At 42.0% G+C, this 23924-nt stretch overlaps 1 protein-coding gene across 9 annotated transcripts in view; it reads left to right on the top strand.

Annotated features, from left to right (window-relative positions):
* The window catches only part of AMBRA1 (autophagy and beclin 1 regulator 1), a 179078-nt gene that overhangs the window by 29592 nt on the left and 125562 nt on the right, over nucleotides 1-23924 (top strand). For 6 of the 9 annotated variants that reach the window (XM_011286779.4, XM_011286778.4, XM_011286774.4 and 3 more), the window contains exons 2-7: nucleotides 3465-3718; nucleotides 4117-4175; nucleotides 4675-4858; nucleotides 5493-5665; nucleotides 6604-6670; nucleotides 7225-8678. In XM_011286779.4, the coding sequence (XP_011285081.1) occupies nucleotides 3584-3718; nucleotides 4117-4175; nucleotides 4675-4858; nucleotides 5493-5665; nucleotides 6604-6670; nucleotides 7225-8678 (2072 nt within the window). In that variant the 5' untranslated portion in view covers nucleotides 3465-3583. The remainder of the gene's footprint in view (nucleotides 1-3464; nucleotides 3719-4116; nucleotides 4176-4674; nucleotides 4859-5492; nucleotides 5666-6603; nucleotides 6671-7224; nucleotides 8679-23924) is intronic. The other 3 variants (XM_045039219.1, XM_011286781.4, XM_011286780.4) reach the window with 1 other exon arrangement.

Genomic DNA, 23924 nt, shown 5'->3' with positions numbered 1-23924 from the left:
GACGCGGGGCTCGAACTCACGGACCGCGAGATCGTGACCTGGCTGAAGTCGGACGCTTAACCGACTGCGCCACCCAGGCGCCCCATGTCAGTCTCACACAGTATGGAATATTCCATGGCTGAAAGATAGTGATAGTCCTCTTAATCCTAAAAAGAGTAGTGGATTTTCTTTCTAAAAAGAAATCATTTTACACATCTGATTTCTAAGTAATAGCATATAATATTAACACTTCCTGAGGGCATGTCAAGGGATACTGTAGTTATATGCATACACTGATCCAATTTTCTAACTATTAGTCTCATTGACAAAGGAAAAAACTGAACCATGTGCTACATGAGGCCACGATGCCACTTCTCTGCAAATACGTAGCAGAAGGAAAGCCAAATTAGGAAAGACAGGACTATTCCTGGAATGATATATGGAGCCATTTCCTGGGGCCTAATAGCTGGGTTCTTTTAGAGACTTTAAAAGTGAAGGACTGGTAGCAATGTAATCCATCAGACCCTAGATTTTATTTTTTTCAACGTTTATTTATTTATTTTTTTGGGGACAGAGAGAGACAGAGCATGAACGGGGGAGGGTCAGAGAGAGAGGGAGACACAGAATCGGAAACAGGCTCCAGGCTCTGAGCCATCAGCAGCCCAGAGCCTGACGCGGGGCTCGAACTCACGGACCGCGAGATCGTGACCTGGCTGAAGTCGGACGCTTAACCGACTGCGCCACCCAGGCGCCCAAGAAAAAGAATTTTAAAGATAGGTTTTTGAGGCACCTGGGTGGCTCAGTCAGTTGGTTAAGTGTCCGACTCTTGATTTCAGTTTAGGTCATGATTTCGCAGTTTGTGAGTTCAAGCTCCTCATTGGGCTCTGACAGCTCAGAGCCTACTTGGGATTCTCTCTCTGCCCGTCCCCTGCTCTGTCTCTCTCTCTTTCTCTCTGTCTCTCAAAAATAAATAAATAAACTTAAAAAATTTTTGAATAGGTAATGCATTTCAAAAATAAAAGTGACACAAAATGAAAACATTTGAGAAGTCTTATTTCCATATTTATCTCCATTCATTCTTTCCCTTTAGTCCCTAACGAGTGGCCATTAATTTCTTCTCTTATTCAAAAAGTTGCATTGCTATGCATATTGTTTTGTACTTTGCTTTTTCACCCCTATTAGCAATATTTTATTTTGGAGATTTCTTGTTATCAGTACCCAGAGAATCTTCCTTATTGTAGATTAGTCATCCAGTCCCCTTTTTACATCGACACTTTAGTTGTCCCCAGTTTTTTGCTGTTACAAACAATAAGACAGAAGTAGTAATTAAAGGGGGGGGGGAAGGATTTGTTGTGCTTCAGTTATTAAGGAAAAGTTCTTTCCAAAGCAATGCCAGCTAGTAAATGTAGAAATAATGATGGAATTTGAGAATCTACATTTTTTTCAGCTCCTAAAGGAAATAATTCAAGAAGGAATCATCAGTGACTGCTAAATCATTAAGCAAAAAGTTGAGAAGGAACAGGATATTCAGTTGAGGCCAAATATTAACCACAGATGGCTAATTATAAAGGGGAGGGATGTACCTTTATAAAGAGAGCTCTGGCAGTTACAAACTCAACCAAGTGGTCATATTTTGCCAAATGATCACATAATTTTCCAAGTCCCACCAACTCAGACAGTCTGAGGATATGTGCCACCTGATAGGCTTCATTGTAGCAGGGGGTGGGGCTTGGGAGGGTGATACATAGATACTATCACCTGTGAAGCAGGTGCCAAAAATACTTCACCTAAATCTAATCAGTGTTTTAGACCTAACCTTCTATTTATAGTGAATGTGAGGGATAGAGAGGTAAGCTAAATGGCACTGTGAAGAAACAATCAGACAAAACTAGGATGTAAGACAGTCTCCAGGTACCTGTCCTGGGATTTTAAAAAGCTTGTGAATAAGTAAAGGTAAAACCAACCAAAGCAAAATTTGGAGGCCATTCTAGAATAAAAGAAACTAAGGAGATATAACATCCAAACTAATTGCTTGAGTTTTGATTGGATTTCTTTTTTTTTTTTTAAGGCAACTATTAAAGACATTTTTAAACAGTTGGGGACAGGGGCGCCTGGGTGGCGCAGTCGGTTAAGCGTCTGACTTCAGCCAGGTCACGATCTCGCGGTCCGTGAGTTCGAGCCCCGCGTCAGGCTCTGGGCTGATGGCTCGGAGCCTGGAGCCTGTTTCTGATTCTGTGTCTCCCTCTCTCTCTGTCCCTCCCCCGTTCATGCTCTGTCTCTCTCTGTCCCCAAAATAAATAAAAACGTTGAAGAAAAAAAAAAAACAAAAACAAACAGTTGGGGACATTTGAATGAGGACTGAGTATTAGGTGATAATCAGTGTACCTAATGGTATTGTGGTTATGAAGTCAAACGTCCTTATTCCCTGCAGATGCACAGTAAGGTAGTTAGGGTTAAAGCATATTGATGCCTGATGAAATGGTGCAGAAAAAAATAAAACAACACATATATAGTGTGTCCATAGAGACAGATAAAGCAAATGTGACCAAATGTTAACAGTTCTTGAGTTTTAACTGGTGAATACTGTGTTTATTGTACTGTTTTTTCAACTTTTCTGCACATTTGAAATGTTCCATAACATTTGAAGAAACAGTGCTACAGTGAATAACATTTTACATGTATTCTTCTGAAATGCCATTTTATTGGACTGCATATTCCATTGTATAGAGGAGCCACAATTCTTTAATTGTTGCGCATGTGTATATATATTTTGCTGCTAGTTGACCTTTTTTTTTTTTTTTTTTTTTTTTTTTTGTGGTGATAGTTTTATGCCCTTATGGCTTGTGGTGGATGAGAAAAAGGAACTGAAATTTTTTTCTTCTGTTTCCTCCTCTCTGTACTACTCTGGAACTTTTGTGGAAAAGAGAAAAGGAGAGTGAGAAAGATACCCCCAAAGTAGTCCTTATGCACATGCTTTTAGGGAGGAGATAAGAGTTGAGGCTGCTGCATAAGAACCAGCCCTCAAGTAATAAATAGCCTTTTAGAATTGGTTACCTGTTCTTTGGTTTGGAGGCTGCCCAAGTGATAAGGGGGGGGTGGGGGTGGGGAGAAGCTGGTGACTAAGGAGGCAGTGTGGCCCAGAAGGGGAGGGCAGGTGCTGTGTTTTGTTTTTTGTTTTTGACAGGGTTTTAGACCTTATTTATTTTTATGTGTAACAAAAGTTATTATCTGATAAAATAATAACAGAGTAACTGCTTTAGAGAATGGCTTATTCTTTAGATATAAGGCTGATCTATTGATGATATGAAAGGAATTTAAGGATGAAATATTTTTGGAAAAAAAGTTCTGGGAGAAGGGTCTTTTCCTAAGAAAGTGTCATTAAATTAAAACACAAAACTTTCCTCTTTGAGCTGGAATCATGTTTTCAGTGGGAAGCTTCTCTGATTGCAGAATAGATATTCTTTAATTTAATGTCCATCCTTTAGATTTCCATGAAGACAACTTACAAGGACCTGAATGGCCTCAATTTAGCTGCATCAGCTTGCGGAGCTATTGCTTGCTCCTTCACTTCCTGTGCCTGGTGTGACAGTGGCTACTGAACGCCATGAAGGTTGTTCCAGAGAAGAATGCTGTCCGGATACTCTGGGGACGAGAACGGGGCACTCGGGCCTTTGGAGCTCAGCGGCTTCTGCAGGAGCTGGTGGAAGATAAAACCCGGTGGATGAAATGGGAAGGCAAGGTGGGAACAATGGATATTTTTGACATAAGATTTTTAGGGGTAGAATGGGGTAAGATTTTTAGGACAGTAGAGTGGGGTTTTAGAATGGGCTAATTATGTAGAGTTGGGATACCATTTATTTTGTGTGAGAGAATTGATATATCTAACCTACAGAGTTTTAAAAATAAATTTGGAAGAATTCATGGGCTAGAAATATCTTTTGTCTTTAGAACTAGACATTTTTCTTAAAGGTAATTTGGATTTCTCTTTCAATTTGTGACTTTGATCACTGTTTCCAGTGTTTCAGCTTATACTGAATACTGATCTACTGTGGTTCATGTGCTTTTGAGATAGAGTGGGTCATAGTTTATAAATAATGTGTTTTAATTTTTTTTTTTTTTTTTTGGTTTGTTTTTCAGAGAGTAGAACTGCCTGATAGTCCACGCTCTACATTCTTACTGGCCTTCAGCCCAGACAGGTACCTAGTACTTACCTATAACTTAACCTAAGACTTGCGATAGCATTGCTTTATGTATATTTGGTCTAGCTTGGTCTTCCAAGTTACATCCCTAAGGGTTCTTTGAAACATTGCTTGAATAGAGCTTTGCCAGTGTATCAGAAGGGGAAAGAAGGTAGATGAGCTGTGCTATCCATAGAAATAATAGGAATAAGCAAAGGAAACAACAGACATTGAGGATCAAAACTTGGGAAGTTTCTCAATTACAATCCTTTGCCTGTGTGATATAGGCCACTGATGGAGTGATCATTTTTCTACCTGGAAAAAAATATTCTCTGAAGGGGATGTGTGGAGAAGCCAGAGCTTTCAAAGATCAGAATATTTCGGTTGTTTGTAATGCCTAAGGTGTAGTTTTTTCACGCTAGGGTGGAGAATATTCCAAAGCCAATTGTCCAGAACTGAGAAGGTTGGTTACCCTCCTGTGTGCTTCACATTCACGTCCTACTCTTCAATTCTCTAGGACTCTGTTGGCCTCCACCCACGTGAACCATAATATCTATATTACGGAGGTGAAGACTGGCAAGTGTGTTCATTCTCTGATTGGACACCGCCGCACTCCGTGGTGTGTCACTTTTCATCCCACCATCTCAGGCCTTATTGCTTCTGGCTGCCTGGATGGGGAGGTTAGGATTTGGGATTTGCATGTAAGTATTTCCATGCCTTTGATACTCTAAATGCAGAGAGTTGTTTACCATTGAGTTCTTAACTGGAGGAGAAACTAGCTAGGTTCTTAGGACTACATGTGAGTAAGTGGTAGTCATTGCCCACTTAAGTAATAGGAATAATATTCCTCCATTCTAAGGTAAACACCCTGTTTAACTGTTTTTCCATCTGCCCATTGTGACATAGTATAGGAGGTTCTAAAACGTGTTTGGGATAGATGCCTTTTGTTTTAGAGCGAGGATCGTATTGTATTCTGATCATGATCACCAAAGCAATATGCTTCTTGACTTGCTAGTGGTTTTTTGTTTACCATGTCACGCACCAGGCTTGCGTTTTCACAGGCCTCAGAAACAGGAATTGTGTGGATACTCATTGCTTTGGATTATAGGTGACTTGAGAGAACTGAGCTGACAGTAATAATTTTCTGATAAATTGGTAACACTGCCAGATCACTGATTTTCTACATTTTACAGAGGACATATTTAAAGTAGGCTGTACAAGTGGTCATTTTACCTTAAATGGTCCTTTTTTTTTTTTTTTTTTTCTTTTGAAATTGACATCCTAATCTCCTGCCAGTATGTAACCGGAGACTATTTGGGATTGGTTCATTTATAGGGTGGCAGTGAAAGCTGGTTCACAGATAGCAACAATGCCATTGCTTCCCTGGCTTTCCACCCTACGGCTCAGCTCCTGCTGATCGCCACTGCCAATGAGATCCACTTTTGGGACTGGAGTCGACGGGAGCCCTTTGCTGTGGTGAAGACAGCTAGCGAGATGGAACGGGTCCGGTGAGTGCTCTGCCCACTCGTGCTGTTTGGCATAGGACTCACATGGCAGAGAGCATTTACACTTGCTGTCACCTCAGGAAGCAGTTTGTTACGCCTGTTCAGAGCAAGGGGTTATCTGTAAGGCTCCTCCTACTTTTTAAGTTGCTGGCCAATCAACAGTTCATTTTAGCTGTTCCTTATTGCCCTCCTCTTCTGGGCTCTGTAGACCAGGGTTGTTAGAAGGTCTTTTAGGTTCAAAGCTATCTGGACTTGGGGTAGAGCCCTTTTTTGTGTGTGTGGGGGAGGAACACATGAAAGTTGTTCAGGTAGAGGTTAGCTTGGTAGGTAGTTGCTAGCCCCAGTTGTCTGTGTTTATCAAACTGGAAAATGGAGATGTAAGTATGTATCAAATCTGCTGTGGATATTTAGCCCCCAAGATCAAAACACACATTGCCTGAATTAAATACAGACGATGCATTGGTTTCTTTGGTCCTCTTGGTATTGTAGCTGGATATAAGAAAATTTTCTGGTCTCAGCCACTTGATGCTGAGACAGTTCACTGTCACACAACCCCTGCTCCTTGCCAGTGGAGCTGCTGCATGAGGGAAGAAGTAACCCTGTGGCAGAGTTTGGGAGTGTCCTGTGCTTTACTGTGATGATAGGCTCTTAGATATGAGCCAGTATGTGCTTGATGTAGTTGCTTCTTGGGATGAGAGCCTAGGTGCTTTTTGAAATTATTTTTGTGATACATATTCCTCTATTCTGGCAAATGTGAGGAGGTAACAAGAAGTATTGAACTTTATTATTTTAATCTGTTTGAAAGTTTTGAAAGCTTCCAGCATGGAGTGGATACCTGGGTAATCCCACAGTTATTAGTAATGATTGCTATAAATTTGAACACAGGCTTCCTCTTCTCAATTAACATCTATGTGTGTCTTTTTCTTCTTCTGTGTTTTCAGTCTGGTGAGATTTGACCCTCTTGGACACTACTTACTCACGGCAATTGTTAACCCCTCTAATCAGCAGGTAAGTTAGCAGTTCCAACTGCATCTCAACTGTGGGTTGTTTTCTAAACTAGTGCTCCAGTTCTGATTATTTGGACTTGTCATTTGTAATGGCCAGGTGCTTCTTTTCTAGTTGAAATTCAAAGCTAGTTTCAGACTGTGTGCTCAGAGTTATAGCCATAATCTTGACAGGGGAGTCAGTTCTGAAACCCCCAGGTGATTGCCTCATTAGAGTCACCAGGCTGTGTTGGATAGCTTGTCATTCATGTGCCTTGGGCTGGTTGACATTTTCTTCCCCTCATTGCTTCCGTCATAGAGATGCATTTTGTAATAGAATTGGCTTGCCAGCTGTACTCATTCAGAAATGTTGCTAATCGGAAATGAATAATGTGACACCATATGATGATTCTGAATCTGAAGCCAGTTAGTCCTCAGTGCTTCCGAGGTAGAGTTGTTGTCTATCCATGAAGGTTGTTTTTTGCGGATGGTTATCAACCGTTAATCTTTCTTAATTTACCTGGAGCTTCTACCTAACCGCCTTGCTCTACCCCTGCCCCGCCTTGCTCCACATCGCAGGGTGATGACGAACCAGAGATCCCCATAGATGGAACAGAGTTATCCCACTACCGTCAGCGTGCCCTGCTGCAATCACAGCCAGTTCGCCGGACGCCTCTCCTCCACAATTTCCTGCACATGCTGTCCTCCCGCTCCTCTGGCATCCAGGTGGGAGAGCAAAGCACAGTGCAAGAGTCTGCTACCCCCTCACCCCCACCGCCTCCCCCTCAGCCCTCCACGGAGCGCCCCAGGACTTCCGCTTACATCAGGCTCCGACAGCGGGTCAGTTACCCCACAGCTGAGTGCTGCCAGCACCTTGGGATCCTGTGCCTTTGCAGCCGCTGCTCTGGCACTCGAGTTCCTTCCCTCTTGCCACACCAGGACAGTGTTCCCCCTGCTTCTGCCAGGGCTACTACCCCTTCCTTTTCTTTTGTACAGACCGAGCCCTTCCATCCCCCGGAGCAGGCCTCGTCAACGCAGCAGGACCAGGGCCTCCTGAACCGGCCGTCTGCCTTCAGTACAGTCCAGAGCAGCACTGCCGGCAACACGCTCCGCAACCTCAGTCTGGGTCCCACCCGTCGCTCTTTGGGAGGCCCTTTGTCCAGCCACCCCTCTAGGTATCACCGAGAAATAGCTCCCGGGCTGACAGGGTCCGAGTGGACCCGGACAGTGCTCAGTCTGAACTCCCGCTCTGAGGCAGAATCCATGCCTCCGCCCAGGACCAGTGCCTCTTCGGTGAGTTTGCTGTCTGTGCTGAGACAGCAAGAAGGTGGCTCTCAGGCGTCTGTGTACACTTCAGCCACAGAAGGGAGGGGTTTTCCAGCTTCAGGGTTGGCAGCTGAGTCAGATGGAGGAAATGGCTCCAGCCAAAACAACTCAGGCAGCATTCGCCATGAGCTTCAATGTGACCTGAGACGCTTCTTTCTGGAGTATGACCGGCTTCAGGAGCTGGACCACAGCCTGAGCGGGGAAGCCCCCCAGACCCAACAGGCCCAGGAAATGCTCAATAACAACATTGAGTCCGAGAGGCCAGGCCCCTCCCACCAGCCCACCCCACACAGCAGCGAGAACAACTCCAACCTGTCTCGTGGCCACCTGAACCGTTGCCGCGCCTGCCACAATCTCCTGACCTTCAACAACGACACCCTGCGCTGGGAAAGAACCACACCCAACTACTCCTCTAGCGAGGCCAGCTCCTCCTGGCAGGTCCCCAGCACCTTCGAGGGCATGCCGTCAAGTGGCAGCCAGTTGCCACCCCTTGAGCGGACTGAGGGCCAAACGCCCAGCTCCAGCAGGCTGGAGTTGAGCAGCTCTGCTAGTCCGCAGGAGGAGAGGACTGTGGGGGTGGCCTTCAACCAGGAGACGGGCCACTGGGAAAGAATTTACACCCAGTCCAGCAGATCTGGAACTGTAACACAGGAGGCCTTACATCAGGATATGCCTGAGGAGAGCTCCGAGGAAGATTCACTCAGGAGGTAAGCAGGTGCTTTCTTGTCTTCTCCTGTATCCCTTACTTTTCTCCTTCTGTCTCTTCCTTCAGTCCTGTAGATGTTGTGGCTGGATCTGGAGTGTCTGGGACCCATACATCTGGTTCTGGTCTCCCTAAGGTCCATTGCATCTTCCTGGAAAACTTGCTCTGGTGGCAGAGATAGGATGGGGCCTAGCAGTCTAAGTCACTTGGCTCTGCTAAGTTCATGAGACCTTTAGCCTAAAGGAGAGTGCAGATCAGGTTAGGGATGTTAAATGGAGGTGGAGCCATTGACTTCTTCTGCCCTGTTCTTTGACCTTCTTGGAGGATTGTATGTGCAGCGCTGGTTATTGTGGAAAAAGAAAATGGTCCACAGTGCTTAGAAATAGGTAGTAAAAGAGAACCTGCTTGGTACAGATTAGTGTATTGGCTTTTTTTCAGTTGTGTCTCTTTGGACAACTGTGTTCACCTTCTGGAGCATTGCAACTTGACAAAGGAAAAAGAAAATAATACGTGTATATATGTGTTGAGGAAAGTCTGCTTTAGAGATACATATTTTTTGGATAGCACGTTAGTTGCTTCATTAAGATTCTTTGAGGAGATCTTCCAGATGGACATTCACCTCAAGGTGGGGAAGAAGAATAATTCACGGAAGGAAGGCCTCTCCATACTCAGATCGGCATCCCAGGCAACTCTTCCATGGAAGAAACAGAGTGGGTGTAGTTACCCGCCCACCACAGGTTCCATGTATGGCTATGTGAGCATCTATCTTGATTTATTAGGGACTTCTTTCTGTAATTCTGTAAAGGTCACATCTAGCGTAATCACCAACTCCCAGAATATGCCTGTTGGATCCAAACAGCATATTGCTTTGCATTACATCCTCTGTTGAAGCAACTGAAATTTCTGACATAAGCTTCTAACAAGGGTGGGAATATGGATTGTGCACATAATGTACTTGTTATTTTGGGAGAATGCTTTAGAGAGTTACCCAGTTAATAAGTATTTGTTGAATGGTTACAATTTTTCCAGCACTGTGCCAGGCACTGTAGGGAATACAAAAGAAGTATAATACCTGGTCTTTACCCACTGGGGGTATTAATTATAGAGGCAAGACTTATTTACATACAATTATATAAAAAATGTAGATGACCCAAATGCTTCATTGTGTGGTACTCAGATTAAATGCAGTCTCATTTCAGAGAAAGGGAAGTACCATCAAAGAAGGCTGTACAAAACCAAGCCTTGAAAGATGACTAGGATTTGGAAAGGGAAAGACCTTTTTACTTTAGGGGACCAACAGATTATAAGGCAGGAAAGAGCATGTTGAATGCCAGATAGTAGGTGGTTACTAGGGGGTAGTTGCTAAGGGGAAGATAGGGACACTTGGTTGGATATGAAAGAGACTAATAGAGGTTGTTACTATGCTTAAATAATTGACACCAGTTCTGAGTTAACATCTCCTAAATTCCCCGCTTTGGAATATTTTGCCTTGCTCAGAGGAGCCTGAGACTGTTACTCCTCTTTGTCAAGAGAGGTGGGAAGGGAGCAAGCACAGTGCCTGACGTAGAGCAGGCATGCAAAAAGTTTGTGAAAGGTAGCTGTAAAAGGACTGTCTTCAGTTACTGCTCTAAAAGTAACTGAAGTTACTACAAGTGCCTGTCTCCACAGTACCAGTGGGCCTCTGGTCATCCTTTGTCCATTCAATTGTAGCAGTGCCTTTTCATGTGTTATTGTTCGGAGAAATACCTGAGTGGTTTAAAACAAACTCTACTGTTTGATAATAATTAGAGACACCAATTACTGAGGGTCACTGTATATTAGGTACTGTGTCTGGTGCTGTGTCTTTGTATTAACTCTAATTTCCACCATAACTCTGTGCAAGGCAGGTGTTAAATTTCTCATCTTACAGCTGAGATAAGTAAGGCTCAGAGAAGTCAAGTTTCTTGTTAAAGATCTATGAGTAGTTTGCTGAGTGGGGATTTGCATTCTGGTGTGTGTGACTAAAGATTTTTCTAAACTGTCTTCCGTGGTATGTTCCTTACTGTGATACCTCATTTTTAGGTGAACCATTTTTCTTTTCCTTTAACTTTTTATTATGATAATCTTCAAACATATAAAAATGAAAAGTATAATAAATTTCATATACATATCACCTGACTTTAAAAATTATCAACACTTGGCCAGCTTTCATTCATTTATATGCCCTCTTTGTATAAGTGCATCTGAAAATAATATGTTTCTCTAGAGAAATGCCATCCAATAAAACTCTCTACAGTGATGGAAGCGTTTTGTATCTGTGCTGTCCAGTGTGGTAGGCACTAGTTACATATGGCTAGTGTGAGCTGAGGAACTATGTTTAAATTTTTAAATTTTAGTCAAATGTAGTCACATGTGACTAAAATGTTAATAACTTCTTGATAAAGTAGACCATTTAAAACCCAGAATCTATGTGTTTTAAATTAAAAAGTTCGAACATTTAAAATTGTATGTTGTAGGGGCGCCTGGGTGGCTCAGTCAGTTAAGCGTCCGACTTCAGCTCAGGTCATGATCTCGCGGTCCGTGAGTTCGAGCCCTGCCACGGGCTCTGGGCTGATGGCTCAGAGCCTGGAGCCTGCTTCCGATTCTGTGTCTCCCTCTCTCTCTGCCCCTTCCCCGTTCATGCTCTGTCTCTCTCTGTCTCAAAAATAAATAAACGTTAAAAAAAAATTAAAAAAAATAAAATAAAATAAAATTGTATGTTGTAGTAAATGAAATCCCTTGTCATCTTGCTGTGAACAATTGTGCACGTATATTTTTTCTTTTAAAATATGCAAATAATGCATGGTTTTATTGTAAAATACAGTAGTTACGTTATTTATGGAGTCGCTTAAGATGAGCCAGGATGAAATGCACTGTGAAGGCTGACAGCCTGCTCAAAAGTGAGGTACATTTGTAGTATGTTCCAAGTGCACACCCTTTACAGAAGGGGCATCACTTCCTCGTGATTTGAGTGGCTGCCTTGTAGTGTAAATTACTAATGCATACAGGTGCTAATTAGCCCCTTCTGCCACCTTCAAAAGGAACCGGATGTTCTCTAGCTGATGAGCCAGCCCTTGCTTTTATTTCCCCAGCAGGTGTCACTGTTGGGCTGTTGCTGCTGCTCGGCTAGGCTGGCTGGCAAGAAAGGTGTCCTTGTTGTGTGCCTAGACTACTTGAAGCGAGAGGGTTTATTCATTTGACTTTGTAGTGGGAGATAGACTAAAGAGGCATATTTTGATCCTCGGTGCTGCTGATTTAATTCATAGTGTTTGCAAATAGCGAGAATATTAAGCACAAGAGATATTTCAGTATAGCTGTATGTTGCTGAGCTGTATTAACCAGTTCATGGTTTGTCTCTTTTTGCCCGCGGGCAGTAGAAGGCAAGCTGTCTGTGTAGTCCTGACTCCAGCATACAACTTGTAACTTGAGTGGCAGGCCCTTTCCTCACCACCAGAAACTTCTTGGGTCTCATAGCCCAGAATCTAGCAGATCAGGGTTTTGTGGCTCCCTGCAGCTTACAGCAGGAGTCCCTATGAGTTTGAAAGGCTGGTATTAGGAAAAAGAGAAACGTATTTACATGGCATCTTAAAACTGGAGAAACCCTAGAGTTTATTTAGTCCAGATTTTTTTTTGTTGTTTTGTTTTTAATGAGAAAACTTAGATGCAGAGAGGGGAAATGACTTTTTAAGAGGTGCTTATTCCAAAGGTAGATTCAAACCCCTAGGTCCTAAAGAGGGCACTCTTTCCTCCTCTTGAAATTAGTGCTTTCACATCAGTTTTCTCCGTCAGAACCTCTGTTGCTCATGTAGATCATTGCCTGGGGGTGGGGGTGGGGGGCTCTTCAGTCAACTCTGTAAGAAATTGGAGGTCTGATAGATCATTTGTAATTATTGCCTCCAGGTAGAAATGTAATCAACACAGTATTTCTCGGGATACATGAGAAACAGTGTTTTAGTTATTTGTCATAGAACTGCATTGATTAGTTTGTGGGTTTTTTTTTTTTTTAATGTTTGTTTATTTTGAGAGAGAGAACAGGAGCTTACGTACGCGGGAGAAGGGGCGAGAGAGAGAGAGAGAGAGAGAGAGAGAGAGAGAGAGAGAGAGAGAGTGAGAATGAGAGAGCATGAATGAATCCCAAGCAGGCTCTGCCCTGCCATCACAGAACCCATCCAGGGGCTCAACCTCACAAACCTTGAGATCATGACCTGAGCCGAAATCAAGAGTTGGATGCTTAACTGACTGAGCCATCCAGGTACCCTTGATTAGTTTTTTTCAAGTCATCCCAGTTAGGGAAGCACTGTAAAAATCGCAACGAATGATGGGGGCTCCTGGGTGGCTCAGTTGGTTAAGTGCCCAACTCTTGGTTTCAGCTCAGGTCTTAAGGTCATGAGTTCAAGCCCGGTATTGGGCTCTGTGTGAAGCCTGCTTTAAAAAAATAATCATCCCAACGAATGGGAGATCAAAATCTGACCTAATCCTCCTCAACTGAATTATTTCTGCATTCTTTATCCTGATAGGTGACAAGGCCTTTCGTCTGAAGTATTTAATAAGATTGAGTGTATTCTGAGAGCTGATGTCTTTTGATCTGCACTTTTCCCTTATCAAAGAAGATTGGGGAAATTTGGCCCAGAACATTGAAGGTTAGAGTTAGAAGCCCTCATTTGATTTCTCGGGTATTTTTAGACTTTTGTGAAGGAATTGCTTTGGAATTTGGTGAGGCTTTATGGGCCACCTAACTTGTGTGATGCCTCAGCTTTAGTCACATGGGGATTTTCCAGGGAGCTCTCAGCAGAAACATCATTGATGGAAGAAAATAAATGGATATATCTGCAAGGCTAGTCCTGGATCCACAAGAGGGTGACCTAGAAATTAGGAAAATACCAGTCTTTAAAGCTTCATCATAATATATAGAGAGAGGTCCATCTTTAGTAGCTTTTCTGAGCCATTGACCTTACTGGGACTAGAGAGTTTATATATACATATGTACATATATACGTATATATATGTGTATGTATATATGTACATATGTATATATAAAATTATGTTCAGTTTCTTTGGATGGGAGCACACTCAATTTATTATTCAAAACCTCATACCTCTGTCACTTTTTCCTTTTACTAAAACTTCCCTGAATGCCCCCAAATAATCACTTTATCTTTGTTGCTTGTACGAGATATAGATACTTCCTTGTAATATTGTACCCGTGACAGAAAATGTTTCCCTTTCTGTCATTGAGCTCCCTGAAGTCAGTGATTATGTCTATATTCCTACAGTCCCTAGGATACTACCTGGCACATAGTAGGTTCTCAGTAAGTGGTAGTTGAATTCAACAAATGGAATTGAAATTATATCCCCTATGATTCAGTATGAAGTATACATTTTTTGGCTTTCTTAGTAAAAAAAAAAAAGACCCATTATTATATTACATCTTGGCTCAATAGTTTCTTGTTGAATAAACGAAATGGCGTTACCTAGAGTTGTACATGGAAGACACCTACAAAAACTTGAGCTCAGGTGACCTAGAACTTGTTCCTCTCATGTTTCATTGTTATGGCATCTTTTTCTTTCTTTTCGTTTCGTTTCCTTCCTTCCTTCCTTCCCTCCCTCCCTTCCTTCCTTCCTTCCTTCCTTCCTTCCTTCCTTCCTTCCTTCCTTCCTTCCTTCCTTCCTTCCTTCCTGCTTATTTTTGAGGTAGGGGGGAGAGAGAGAAACAGAGAGTGGAAGGGCGGCAGAGAGAAAGGGAGACAGAGGATCCAAAACAGGCTCTGTGCTGACAGAAAGCCCAAAGTGGGGTTCAAACTCCCACTGACTCAGGGCCTGCATATTCCTCGAGTGCACCAGCATCATATAGTTTCTCGTTTTTTTGTTTGTTGTTTTGTTTTTATGTTTTTATTTTAATCGCCTGGTGCTCATTACAAGTGTACTCCTTAATCCCCATTACCTATTTGACCCATCTCCAGCCTCCCCCACCTCCACCCATAGTTAAGAGTCTGTTTCTTGATTTGTCTGTATTTTCCCCCTTTGCTCATTTGTTTTGTTTCTTCAATTTCATATAGGAGTGAAATCATATGGTATTTGTCTTTGACTTATTTCACTTAGCATTATACATTCTCACTTCATCCATGTTGTTGAAATCGGCAAGATTTTATTCTTTTTCACGGCTGAATAATATTCTAATGTATACATACCACATATTCTTTATCCATTCATCCAACATAGGGGTGCATCTGTCCTTTCAAATTAGTATTTTTCTATTCTTTGGGTAAATAATCAGTACCATGATTGCTGAATTGTAGGGTAGTTCTATTTTTAATTTTTTGAGGACCCTCCATACTGTTTTCCAGAGTGACTGTAGCAGTGTTGCAGGAACAAGTGTTCCTTTTTTTCCACATTCTCAGCAGCACCTGTTGTTTTTTGTGTTATTGATTTTAGCCATTTCTGACAGGTATGAGGTGATATCTCATTGTAGTGTTGATTTGCATTTCCCTGATGATGAGCATCTTTTCATGTGCCTGTTAGCCATCTGTATGTCTTCTTTTTTTTTAAGTTTTTATTTATTTATTTTGATAGATAGAGAGAGAGAGAGAGATGCAAGCAAGCGGGGGAGGGGCAGAGAGCGGGAAAGAGAATCTCAACCATGCGCCAAGCTGTCATCAAGGAGCCCCACGCAGGGCTCTGCCCCAGAGACTGTGAGGTCATGACCTGAGCTGAAACCAGAAGTCAGATGCTCAACTGACTGAGCCATCCAGGCACCCTCATCTATGTCTTCTTTGGAGAAATATCTGTTTGTGTCTTGTGTCCATTTTTAAATTGGATTATTTGTGAGTGTTGAGTTTTATAATTTTTTTAATAGATTTTGGATGCTAACCCTTTATCTGACGTGTTGTTTGCAAGTATCTTCTCTTATTTCGTAGGTTGCCTTTTAGTTTTGTAGATTGCTTCCTTCCCTGTGCAGAAGCTTTTTATTTTGATGTAATCTGATAGTTTATTTTTGCTTTTATTTCCTTTGCCTCAGGGGACCTATCTAGAAAAAAGTTGTTCTGGCCCATGTCAGAGAAATTACTGCCTGTGCTCTCTTCTAGAATTTTCATGGTTTCAGGTCTCACATTTAGGTCTTAAATCCATTTTGAATTTATTTGTGTGTATTGTGTTAAGAAAGTGATGCAGTTTCATTCTTTTGCATGTAGCTTTCCAGTTTTCCCAACACCATTTGTTGAAGAAGCTATCTTTTTCCCATTGGATATTCTTTCCTGCTTTGTCGAAGGTTAATTGACCATGTAATTGTGGGTTTATTTCTGGATTTTCTGTTCTGTTGATCTGTGTGTCTGATTCTGTGCCAGTACCATACTGTTTTGATTACCACATCTTTATCATATAACTTCCAGTCTTGGAATTGTGATGCCTCCAGCTTTGCTTTTTCAAGATTGTTTTAGTTGTGTGGGTCTTTTGTGGTTTCATACAAATTTTAAGATTGTTTGTTCTGGTTCTGTGAAAAATGCTGTTGGTCTTTTGATAGGGATTCCATTGTATGTGTAGACTGCTTTGGGCAGTATAGACATTTTAACAGTATTTGTTTTTCTAATCCATGAGCATGGAATGTCTTTCCATTTCTTTGTGTCATCTTCACTTTCTTTCATCACCGTTTTATAGTTTTCAGAGTGTAGGTCTTTCACCTCTTTGGTTAGGTTTATTCCTAGGCATTTTATTATTTTTGGTGCAATTGTAAATGGGATTGCTTTCTTAATTTCCCTTTCTGAAGCTTCATTATTGGTATATAGAAATGTAACAGATTTCTGTACACTGATTTTGTATCTTGTGACTTTACTGAATTCCTTTATCAGTTCTAGCAGTTTTTTGGTAGAGTCTTTTGGGTTTTCTATACATAGTATCATGTTGCCTGCAAATAGTGACAGTTTGCTTTTTCTTTACCTATTTGGATGCCTTTCATTTTTTGTTATCTGATTGCTGTGGCTAGGACTTCCAATACCATGGTGAATAAAAGTGGTGAGAGTGGACATCCCTGTCTCGTTCGTAACCTTAGGGGAAAGGCTCTCAGTTTTTCCCCATTGAGGATGATTCTAGCTATGGGTTTTTCATATATGGCCTTTATTATGTTGAGGTATGTTCCTTCTAAACCTACTTTGTTGAAGGTTTTTATCATGAATGGATGTTGTACTTTGTCAAATACTTTTTTCTGCTTCAGTTGAAATGATCATATGATTCTCCTTCCTGTTTTTGATATGACATATCACATTGATTGATTTGTAAATACTGAGCCGCCATTGCAACCCAGGAGCGAATCCCACTTGATTGTGAATAATTTTTTTAATGTATTGTTGGATTCAGTTTGCTAGTGTTTTGTTCAAGATTTTTGCTTCTGTGTTCACCAGAGATATTTGTTATACAGCTTCCAGTTGCTACCGTTTTGTTAGTCTTTGGCTTGGCCTCTCGTCGATGCCAGTACCTCTGCCCGTCAGTGTTGTCGTTGTTTCTCCTTAAAGACCACGCAGTCCTGAGGTACCTGGTTGTGGCTCACTTGGAAGAGCATGTGACTCTTGAGCTTGGGGTTGTGAGTTCAAGCTTCACGTTGGGTGTAGAGATTACTAAAACAAAAACAAAAAAACTCTCCGCAGTCCCAGTGATAGAATACTTGGTCTTGATAAGCTCCACATAAGATGTGAGTAAGCCAAATGAAATGTGAAGGTTCTGTTTCCCATTGGTGCTTTATGTTTCTTTTGTTTCTGTGGAAGGCTTCCACTGAATCTGCTTACAGTAGGATGCTTCAAATTTGAGAAAGTGGGTGCACGCTCTCTCTCTTTTTTGGGGTGTCTGAGCATTAAAATTACCAGAATTTTTTAGTTTTGAGATGATTTTAGGTTCTTTTTTTGTGGGGGACAGAATCCATATTAAGAGAGAATTTTGATTTACCTCTAATTACGCCCCTAAAAAATTGGTGGAATGATTGTCTTTGGTATTCAAGTTACAATAAATCTTTTCTAACTTTTGAATTCTTATTCACAAGTTTGGCATTTGAGGACAAGTAGGTAAGAATCCTCAAGCAAGAGAAATTAATTTGTGATATGATCAAATCATGACTTGTTCTGGGAAAAGAGAGAACCAGGTAGTGAGAAATCAAAAAGGAGACAAAACTGATGGTGGAATAAGAAGCTTAGTTTTTAAATTAAAAAGATATTAAAAAAAATTTTTTTTAATGTTTTTTATTTTTGAGACAGAGAGAGAGACAGAGCTCGAGAGGGGAAGGGCCAGAGAGAGAGGAGACGCAGAATCTGAAGCAGGCTCCAGGCTCTGAGCTGTCAGCACAGAGCCTGATGCGGGGCTCGAACTCATGAACCACGAGATCATGACCTGAGCCGAAGTTGGACACTTAACTGACTGAGCCACCCAGGCACCCCTAAAAAAATTTTTTTTTAAGTGTTTATTTTTGAGAGAGAGAGACCGTGCACAAGCAGTGAAGGGACAGAGAGAGAGAGAGAGAGTGGGGGAGGGAGGGAGACACAATCTGAAGCAGGCTCCAGGCTCTGGGCTGCCAGCACAGAGCCCAGCATGGGGCTTGAACTCATGAGCGGTGAGATCATGACCTGAGCTGAAGTCAGACGCTTAACTGACTGAGGCACCCAGGTACCCCAAGAAAGCTTAGTTTTAAGAGAGGTGAAGGGGAAGGTAAGCCCAGGCCTTATAGAAGGGAACTGAGGAGTATGGCAAGGGCTGTCACATGCATGAGCAAGGGTCTTAAACCTGGGGCATTGGGCTAGTGAAATAATTACATTGATTGATGGATTCATTCATTCAGTTAACAAATGTTTACTAAGCACCTGCTGTGTACCAGACACTATTTAAGCACCAGCAGTAAATCTCTCATTGTGATGGGAGAAAGACAATAAATTAGATAAAATAGCTAGCTAGTATGCCAGATGGTGATAAGTTTGATGGAGAAGAATATTTTATTTTTATTTATTTTTTAATTCTTTTTTTTAATGTTTATTTTTGAGAGAGAGTATACACGTGTGTGCATGCACATAAGTGGGGGAAGGGCAGAGAGAATTCCAAGCAGGCTCCATGCTGTCAGCAGAGAGCCCAATGTGGGGCTCGAACCCACGAACCAGGAGATCATGACCTGAGCTCAAGTTGGGCGGTCAACCAACTGAGCCACCCAGGCACCCCTGGAGAAGAATATTTTAAGATGTAGGGGGTGCTGGGATGGCAGTTTGCAGTGTAAAGTGGGGGATCAAAGGAAGTCTGAGAAGGTGACATTGGAGCGGAGACCTCAAGGAAGTAAGGGAGTAAACTCTGTAAACATTAGGGCCAAGGGCATTCTAGCTAGAAGAGAGAGAGGCAGATGCAAAATCGCTGAGAAGCTTGGCTGGAGCACAGCAAAGGATGGTGTGATAGAAGATGAAGTTGGAGAGGTAATGGGGACCGGATTATGCAGGGCCTTCTAAGCCATTTAAGGGATTTCACCTCTTACTCTGAGTGATTTGGAAAGCCATCGGAAGTGGAGTAGCATGATCTCATATTTTTAAAGGATCATTGTGGTTGCTGATTGGGAATAGACTGAAGAGGCTCTGCTAAATAGGGTAAATCAAAGTTAGGTAATATCACACCCTTTTAGAGTAATTTGTGTCTTGAGACTGGTGAAAACCAGAAGGCGGAAGTCAATAATTTATGTCAGAATTAGAAAGGCCTTAAATGTTTGGAGGAAGAGTGGCTAAACAAATAAAGAAGTAAAGCCTCTTTAGCAGGCATCTTATCTGCAACAAAGCCTTGCTATCCACCACCCTGCCCCCTCAAACTGTAATGGCATGTTATTGAAACTGTAAGAAAGGGAGAGCTTCAAAAGGCTATAGTGAGCAAGAGATAATCAGTGGACATTTTGAGGTCTGTTTTTTCTGCTTATAAAACAAATTCATTTGTGAAAATTAAAACATTACAGAAATGTCTGATAAAGAATGTCCTCTGCGGTGCTAATCAGTTAACAATTTATGTGTTAACTCCAGAGTTGTTTTCTGTGAAAATCAAAACCCATTTTTTCTTTCTCTTTTAATTCTTTTAAATGTTTTTGTTCATTTTTGAGAGACAGAGAGATAACAGAGGGCTAATGAGGGAGGGACAGAGAGAGGGAGACACAGAATCCGAAGCAGGCTCCAGGCTCTGAGCTGTCAGCACAGAGCCCGACGCGGGGCTTGAACCCACAAACCACGAGATCATGACCTGAGCCAAAATCAGATGCATAACTGACTGAGCCACCCAGGTGCCCCGGTTTTTTCTTTATTTGTAAAAATGGGGTTATACTAAATCTGCTGTTCTGCCACTTAACATATTTCATTTAATACGTCGTGGACGTTTCCCCATGTTGGTGTATATAGATCTCTTGCATTCTTTTTGGCTGTGGCATAGTAATCCAGCACTACAGTTAATTTAACCAGTGCCCTATTGTAGAATCTGGATTGTTTCTGGTTTTTGCTTTCACAGACAGTGCTGCATCATCTTTGTGTACTTGTGCGGGTGTTTCTAGAGGAGGATGAATTTTTAGAAGTACAGTTGCTGGGGCCAAAAAGTATGAACATTGTTAACGGTAAAAGAAAATTAATTGTATGGTATTCATTGTTACTAACTTAAGATATTTCTGTTTCCTATTTTATTTTAGTGAATATAATTTCATAGATTGGGACCCCCAATCCTGGTTTGCTGTTTTGTTTTTGTTTCTGCTCCCAAAAGGTTGTTAAGTTTCTCAGTAGTAAATTCTCCTACCACTGGGTATTCAGGAACCTGTTTCTCAAGGTTGGAAAGGACTTTTGCTTTATTAATTCTAAATATCTGCAACCTGGACGTGTTCATATACTTTTCTTCTCCAGCAGTCTTGTATGAGGGAGACAGAACCTTGGTTCCATCTTTGACATTCACTTACTGGCTTTTGGCCATCTAGTCTTTTGGGTCTTGTTAAGTAATTGGGAGAAACCAGGCATGTCTTGCCCTATCATAAGGCAATAACATCTAGATATTTGACTTATTTGTCTTCAGGGGTAATTAGAAAGCCCATTTCTTTCTTTGGCAACATGAAGATGAGGATAGGGTGGAAGAGGTATCAGTGTTAATTTTTTTAACCTTCACTGCTCACCTGCCCAACTAGGTCACTCTGTATTTGAGCCTCTTTGAATTCTGAGCATGGTCCCTGGTTATATCTTCTGTATCAAGGGTTGGCAAACTTTTTCTGTGAAGGGCAAGATAGTAAATATTTTAGGCTTTGTAGGCCGTACGGTCTGTGTTGCAAACATTGAACTCTGCCATTGTAGCTTGAAAGCAGCCAGAGACAACATGTAAGTGAATGAGTGTGGCTCTGTTCCAATAAAATTTTATTTTTGGGCACAAATGCAATTTTCATATAATTTTCACGTGTCACGAAATAGTCTTCTTTTGATGTTTTTCAGCTACTTAAAAATATAAATACCGTTTTTAGCTCATGGGCTGTATAAAAACAGGCAGGCAGCCAGATTTGGCTGACAGGCTGTGGTTTACCAGTCCCTGCTTTAAGTAAACGTGATTTGGAAGAGAGTCAGGTGCCATAGTAATAGAAGGCATTCTGATAATGAAGGCCCTAAAGAGGTAGGTAGGGGGCTTCTGCACTGGTGTTCTCTCCCTTCTCTTCTCACTTCTCGCTTCTCTCTGCTTTGTACTAGATGTCCTAAGTATTGGCTCTTGGTAAGATTCTTTGACGGTTAAGAGCTGGCATAAGTGCATAAAGAGTTTCTAGTTTCCTCTCCTATCTGCCCTGAAGCAACGTTTTCCAACCCCGCTCTTTATCTGTCTTGGGGATTGTTTGCACGTGAGAAGGTTTGCCCTGGTGTGGGGGGCAGGGTGTGGGCCTCTAGGCCCTCCAGGCAGTATGCTTGACTGGCAGCCCTTCTCCCACTGCTCCCGTCAAATTAGCACCTGTTAAGACTGATCTAAATTATTCCCCATCGGCCCTCTCTCTGGGGCTGAATGGTGTAGAGCTGGCTGTGTGCTTTGTGTACATACTGAGAACTTGAAAAGATGTAATCGGTTCTATCAGCTCAGAGTGTTGGAGTGTTATAGGGACTACAGTGGGATCTACATGTGTGCTGCAGATACACTAGTAACAATTTCCCATGTACTCACTCTTCCCCCTGCAGATCCCCTTCTCTACTGTATCTGTTCATAGTAGTGCTCCAATGGACGCATTGGAGGTTTTGCCAAGACAGTAACACCAGGTGTTTGGGGGTCTGTTTGCATAATGCATTTTGCTTTACTCAGACCCAGCTCTTAAGAGCCATGTAGGTAGCTTCTCCTCCTCCTCCTCCTCCTCTTGGATTTCTTCTATGTTTACGGGGAAGGGAGGATCCAGTACGTGTTACTTCTTTTGGGAGCATTCCTGACAACGTGTTCGTGTGAGCAGATTTGGCTTTAGTTGGCTGGCCTGTAATATTGACCCAGCGATTACAAAATAACTTTCAGGTATGTTTGTTTGACCTTTATAGTGTTTAAAAAAAAATTTCAGTTTTTTTCCACATAAGTCCACATTTCTGGATTCTATTGAAAAAAAACAAAACAAAACAGAAGATCTGGTTTGTATTCCTACATAATAACTATCAGTGGGAGTTGTGTAGTTATTGCCTGTTTAGTCAAGGCATGGGACTTCATTTGTGCCTTAATCTACACTGGGCTGTTTCTTTTCTTTTTTTAATATAATTTATTGTCAAATTGGTTTTCATACAATACCCAGTGCTCATCCTAACAAGTGCCCTCTTCAATGCCCATCACCCTTTTTAATGTTTATTTATTTTAAGAGAGAGAGAGAGAGAGCGCTTGCGGACAGAGTGTGAGTTGGGGGGGGGGCGGCGCAGAGAGAGAGGGAGACACAGGATCTGAAGCAGGCTTCAGGCTGTAGGCTCTGAGCTGTCAGAGGGGGGCTCGAACTCATGGACCACGAGATCATGACCTGAGCTGCAGTCGGACGCTTAACCAACTGAGCTACCCAGGCGCCCCTGCACTGGGCTGTTTCTTAACTTAATTTCAATTTTGTGTTGATTACCACTGCATTAGCTCAAGCAGATTGTGTTGATGATTTTGTGTAGGCAAGTGTGTTTTTGTTGTTTTTTAAAGTAGGCTCCGTGCCGAAATTGGGGCTGATGATTCTACCAACTGAACCAGCCAGGTGCCCCCGTAGCCAGTTGTTTTCTGAGTGCCCTACCACTCAGCTCCACCAGGGAGAGGCACTGGGCATTGCACTATCCTCTCCTCTATCCACCCAGTTGCCTAATTCACCCACAGGGGTCCCCTGCTGGCTTTGGGTTGACATGCTGACAGCCCCCTCATCTGAGAAGCTGCCTGACTTTTTAATAGCAACAATTAATAAACTCCTCCTCTGTTTCCACGAGGGAAAGTGGGGGTGCCAAGCTTATTTGCTGGTCGGGTCACGCTTTAATGAGCAGCTTTCTGTTATGTCAGGTTATGCAGTATGAAATCAACCCTCCTTTGATGACGGACTATGTGAAATCTTGGAGAATGGCTGCACTCTCCCTGTGAGCAGAGGACTTCGGGTAGAGGAGTGGGTTCAAGCAAAAAGGCTGCTTGGATGCCACCTGCCAGGAAATTAAAATCAAGTTAGAACAGGAGTAGAAAATTGTGATCATAAAGGAATCAAAGGCTGAAAGCATGACCTTGTCATAAAAAGAGAATTGCAGTTTGTTAACATTGTGCCCTTTTCCTTTGCTGCATCCCACGGTACAAGTGGGAATCTTTTTACCTCTTTTACTCTTTCCCTCCCCTACACATTCCTATACATTTCTGTTTGTTTCTTCCCACTGTCTCCTTGAATCACTTCGCTTCAGCAAGGTGGCTTTTATCGTTTATTCTGGTGGCAAATGGGACCTCCCCCCCTTTTTTGGTCTTTCTTATTGTGATAAAAAAAAATACATCAATTTACCCTCTTAATTTTTTTTCAAGAGAATATTAAATCGTTTATTGATTACACAGGATAATGGATGATACACAAGCTTTAATCCCATCTTTATTTTTATCTTTTATTCATAAATTTTAAATTTATGAATACCATAATTCAGTTTACATATATTGCATAGGATGTGCCAACAATCATATTAATAACCAAATAAACTCCAGGACTTTGCTTGGGTGACCCTTTTAATGGTGAATTCCAGGTCACAACACATTAACTGTCAGTTCAACCACACCAATG

Source organism: Felis catus, chromosome D1, assembly GCF_018350175.1.
Source record: "Felis catus isolate Fca126 chromosome D1, F.catus_Fca126_mat1.0, whole genome shotgun sequence".
Taxonomy (NCBI): Eukaryota; Metazoa; Chordata; class Mammalia; order Carnivora; family Felidae; genus Felis; species Felis catus.
The sequence above is the reverse complement of the archived record's forward strand: the minus strand, read 5'-3'. Positions and strand labels throughout refer to the sequence as shown.